A 5416-nucleotide genomic window follows, 5' to 3' on the forward strand; every position below is an offset into this window, starting at 1 on the left:
ACTCAATGGCACCTGACAACAACAACAACAACTGTGGCACTGTGGGTTAATGGCCAGACTGTAAGCCTTTTGAATTGCAGAGTCAGTGGTTCAAGCTCACCAGTCACTCCTCGGAAACCCTATACAGGGTCGCTATGGGTTGGAACCTACTTGACGGCACTTAACAACAACAACTGTCAAGCGTAGTGGTTACGAATTGGGCTGCTAACCTCAGGGTCAGCAGTTTGAAACTACCAGCTGTTCAGTAAGAGAAAGAGGAGGCTTTCTGCTCCCGTAAAGATTTACAGCCTGGGAAACCCTGTGCAGAGTGGCTATGAGTCAGAACCGACTCCCCGGCACATAGCAACAACAATAACAGTCTTATCATTATTTGAGCTTTGCTAGTTGTCCAACTGTATCTTTTGTGGAAAAAGTTTCTAATTCTATATCATACATTGTAATTTGTTATCTCTTTGTTATTGTTAGGTGCTGTTGAGTCTGTTCCTACTCATAGTGATCTTTTGTACAAAAGAATAAAACACTGCACAGGTCTGAGCCATCCTGAATCATTGCTATTTTTGAGCAATGTGTCAGTCTATGTTGCAGTCACTGTGTCAGTCCATCTCTTTGAGGACCTTCCTGATTCTCGCTGACCCTCTACTTTACCAAGCATGCTAGCCCTCTCCTTCACTCTTTATTTTATTATTGTGAATTGAGTGAAGGTTTACTGGACAAAATCATCAGTTTTATATTCAACAAATCATACATTTTTGTTTCACCTCAATGATTGTAACCCCCTTTATTTACCCCACTTCTTCCCTCTCCTTATATAATTCTCCTTCGATCTTGAACAGATTAGTTCCTCAGTTTTTTATTTTCTTGAACGTGACACTTTTGGTGACTGCAAGCCTGATATTTTGTAGTGTCCTCAGTTTGTTTTAGAGATTTCCTCATGATTAGATTCAGATTATGTGTCTTTAACAAAAATAAAAAGATTATGCTGTGTTTGTCTCATTCATTGCATGCTGTTAGGTGACACATAATTTCATTTGTTTTATTACTAATGATACTAACTTGGATTATTTTATTAAGGTGATCTCTACCGGTTTCTCCACTATAAAGTTACTGTTTTTCTTTTTGTAGTTAATTTCTTATTAAAACTTTTGATTACTCATTTTTTATACCATTATGGACTAATTTTTATTCAGTGAATATTAATTTGGTGAGGGTTATATGCTTTCGGGTCTGTTTTGACTCAGTAGTGACCCTATGTAAGGTTTCCGAGACTGTAAATCTTTACAGGAGCAAAAAACTCATCTTTTTCCTGCTAATCAGTTGATGGATTTGAACTGCTTACTTTGCAGGTAGCAGTCTATTATGAAACCCACTTCACCACCAGGGATCCTTGAATATTAATATGTTACTGTCATAATTAATCTGATGCTTAATTTGTCCCAACTAATGCCAGGGGTGGTCTCTTCAAACTGGTTTCTATCTCCTTTGGCGTATCTTTTGGCACAAAAAATGTTCCAGTCTTATCCTGTACTGTCTGTACCCAGCTTTGGAATCAGCTATTCTCCAAAAGTTGTAATTTCTTTTAGTGAAAAATAGTAGTAGAACCTAAAATTTAGGGTTGTGCTACTCCCAGGCCTTACTAGTAAACAGAGCTAGGAAGTATATATGTGTATGTGTTGTTGGTATTTTAAAATTGTCATCCAGTCAGTTCTGACTCATAGCAGCCCTTTATAGGGTTTCCAAGGCTATAAATCTCTGCAGGAGCAGAAAGCCTCATTTTTCTCCTGTGGAGGTACTGGTGGGCTCAAATCTCTGACCTTGTAGTTTGAAGTCCAGTGCTTATTATACAAAGCCACTGTCCCGCCCCCCAGTTTGTATATGTACATACATATACATTTGCATCAAATCTAAATCAAACCCACTATTGTGAGTCCATTCCAACATATTCCAACCCTTGTAGGACAGAGTAGAACAACTTCACAGACTATCTCAGGCTGGAGTCCTGCTGGGCTGCACAGTCAGTCTGAACGTCAAGGTTGGTGGTTCAAGCTCACCAGCCACTCCTCAGAAACCCTATAAGGATCACTATGAGTCAGAACTGACTCAATGGCACTTAACAACAACAATAAACCTTACAGAGTACAGTGGCTCCATAGAATAAGCACTGAACTGTGAACCACAGAGTCAGTGGTTCTAGCCCACCAGCCACTCTATAAGAGAAAGATGAGACTTTCTGCTCCTGCAAAGATTTTAAAAGCCTTGGAAGCTTATGAGTTAGAAGTAGTTCAACGACATTTAACAACAACAAACCTTTACAGAAGCAGACTACCCATATTTTTTCTGTGGGACAGCCATACTAGATTTGAACCACTGACCCTTTTGATTAGCAGCCAAGTATTGAAACCACCAAGGCTCCTCTATATATGCACATATACGTATTGATTTACATTGGTCTTTACCTGTGTGAAGCATGAATTTATATCAGTGCTTCCTATCCTAGTTCACTAACATGTGATTCATTCTGTATTTTTGTCTTCTTTCTATATTTGTTCATTCCATCTCTGATAGTAAGTAAACTGATTCCCATTACCCTTAGTATATATTTTTTATTTTATTAGATCCCTATTTATACACCCAGGAGTCCTAGTATGGCATTGTGGGTTAATGCACCAGACTGCAAAGCCATATGAACTGTAAGGTTGGCGGTTCAAGCTTACCAGCGTCTCCTTAGAAACCCTATATAGGGTCGCTGAGGGTTGAAACCAACTTGACGGCACTTAACAAGAACATATATACACCCAAAGAGCTCAGGTAGTGTAGTGGTTACGAATCAGGCTGCTAATCTCACAGTCAGCAGTTCAAAACTACCAGCTGTACCATGGGAGAAAGATGAGGCTTTCTGCTCCCGTAAAGATACAGCCTCGGAAACCCAATACAGGGTCACTGTGAGTTGGAACCGACTCTACGGCACATAACAATAAATATATACATCCATCTACCATCCCTGCTTTCTCTTCGTTACAGATGCTTTCCTCACATCACTCAGGTTTTGGCACTTTGTACCAGGTCGCTCACCTTTGAGAGCGCTCTCCTCACCTTTCATGGTTTTCTGATTTCTTATGCCAGGTGGACCTTCTGTGGGAATGTTCTCCTCACCCCGTTTTTGCTCAGTAGAACGTATGAAGCTGCTGCCACTTTCATACCTCCCACTCCATATGGAAGCTATCATCATTCCTTTTAGATTCTTACGTTCTGCACCAAACTGTCCCTCTGTGCTCATGCAGATTGAATCCCAACCGCCAAAGCTCAGTTCTCCTCCCATTAGTTGCCCTTCTCATTTTGCTTCATCTCCTAGTACCCCAATCTAAGTCTGTCATCCACTTTTTGTCTTTTTTGTACCACTCAGACTCAGATTCTAGCATAAGACCACCTCCCAATGTAGACATCCATCTTACTCCAGTTGGACACTGGCATCCCACTCAGATCTGCCCTGCCAAGTACCTATCTTGTCTAAGCCCACATAATCGCTGTTGAACTAAACCATTGTGGAAGAGAAGGCTAAAGTTCTAATGGCACACCTTTGTTTTCCTTTCTGTACCTTAAGCAAAGGAAAACAGTAGCGGTTCGGGCATAGAATTGTCTTTCCATGTGGTAGACTTAGGTTCACTTAGTGGCCAGTGACCTCAATTGCAGCCACTACTATGAATTGTTAGTGGATTGCTTGTTGCTATGAATCTTTAACAGGTTTTTGCAGAGCTTCAGACTAAGATGTACTAGGAAGAAAGTCATGATCTATTTCCAAAAATATGCCAATAGAAACCCTGTAAATCACAGAGGTCCACCTGCAACTCATCATGGGATGATACAGGACTGGGCAGTGTTTCATTACATTGTGCATGGGGTCATCATGAGTTGAGACCAACTTGATTCTGATTAACAACGGTTAACAGCAGTTTAAACATCTCTAGTTGTTTCTTTTGTTTTTAACTGTTGCTCACACTACATTATTTCTAGAAGGTAGAGTAATAAGACCATGACAGCAGATGAGATATGGAAAACAAGATTGCTTTCTTGTGTGATATACAGATCAATGGTTCACTCTAAAATATCAGTCCTGAGATTTCCTTATTTACCTTTTCAGGCTGGATGCATTGTATGGTAGTTTTATAGTGGTTATAATATACTGATTTATCCATCTTTGTCATACAAATTAATTGAAGTTTAGAGATGTTCTAATAGCTCTATCTAATTATAATAGTAGTAAAAATCAAAGTTAGAGGATTTTGAAGTTTAAGTGTTGATTTACCTTGCATTATATTTTGCCTTTTGCCTGTCAATTAAGTATCTTATCTGTTTTAGGTATGACTTTAGCTTTTCCAGCTTCAGTTCATGATTCTCTGATTTGCAGTAAAACATTTCAAATTCTATACAAAAATGAAGAGGTTATTTTAAATGATGTTATGATCTTCAAAATTAAAATGTTGTTGGATGAAAAAAAGGTAAATATCTCTTCATATATACTTGGATACGTATTTTTCTAAAGACTTAAGGCATATTTCTAACTTCCAATAGATATTCAAAAAATTTCTCACGTTGTCATTTCTCCTCAGATTGAAGAAACCCTTGAGGAAATGAACTTTTCATTATTCTTGGATCTGCACTTCACAGATGGAGATTATTCGTAAGTATGCTTGTCGAACAATTTTTTTTTTTAAATCCTTAGATACTCAATTGTCTCTGTTAGTATTAAGTTCCTATTTATTTATTTATTTATTAATATTCGAACCTATCTCCTTCATGCGCATTTTGAACTACTTCTGTCTCCTTGGAGAATTTCATGAGCATTACTAAGTCTGCTCCTGTATGCCCATGTTGAATCCATAAACCCTAGGAAGGAAATTCAAACAAGCTGAAGAAATATGAAATCCTTTACTAAACTTTAGAAATTACACTGTTGGTATACTACCACCACCATGAGGCATTTAAATATAATTAAGCTCTCTATCTCTTTGTCACTGGTAATCTTGCTTAGTGGCACCTTTCACATGAGACTTTTTTGATATTCTGAGTTATTAAGAGAATGCTCATAAACTTGGCAGTTGTCACCAATTCATTAATTTCTAGTTTGAGTATTTTTAGACTGGCTACAACTCAAAATAAAGAAAAACAGCTGTAAACTTCCATTAGTAATTGGAGCATGGAATGTACAAAGTATGAATCTAGGAAAATTACAAATTGTCAAAAATGAAATGGAATGAATAAACATTGATGTATAAGGCATTAGTGAGCTGAAATGGACTGGTATTGGCCATTTTGAATCTGATGACCACATGGTTTACTATGCCAGGAATGACAAATTGAAGAGGAATGGTGTTGCATTCATTGTCAAAAAGAACATATCCAGATCAGTCATGAGGTACAA

At 38.1% G+C, this 5416-nt stretch overlaps 1 protein-coding gene across 3 annotated transcripts in view; it reads left to right on the forward strand.

Annotated features, from left to right (window-relative positions):
* FAM135A (family with sequence similarity 135, member A) overlaps nt 1-5416 on the forward strand; it is a 207128-nt gene that overhangs the window by 108553 nt on the left and 93159 nt on the right. For 2 of the 3 annotated variants that reach the window (XM_006835748.1, XM_006835749.1), the window contains 2 exons: nt 4354-4493; nt 4605-4675. In XM_006835748.1, the coding sequence (XP_006835811.1) occupies nt 4354-4493; nt 4605-4675 (211 nt within the window). The remainder of the gene's footprint in view (nt 1-4353; nt 4494-4604; nt 4676-5416) is intronic. The other variant, XM_006835750.1, reaches the window with a different exon arrangement.

Source organism: Chrysochloris asiatica, unplaced genomic scaffold (genome assembly GCF_000296735.1).
Source record: "Chrysochloris asiatica unplaced genomic scaffold, ChrAsi1.0 scaffold00019, whole genome shotgun sequence".
Classification (NCBI taxonomy): Eukaryota; Metazoa; Chordata; class Mammalia; order Afrosoricida; family Chrysochloridae; genus Chrysochloris; species Chrysochloris asiatica.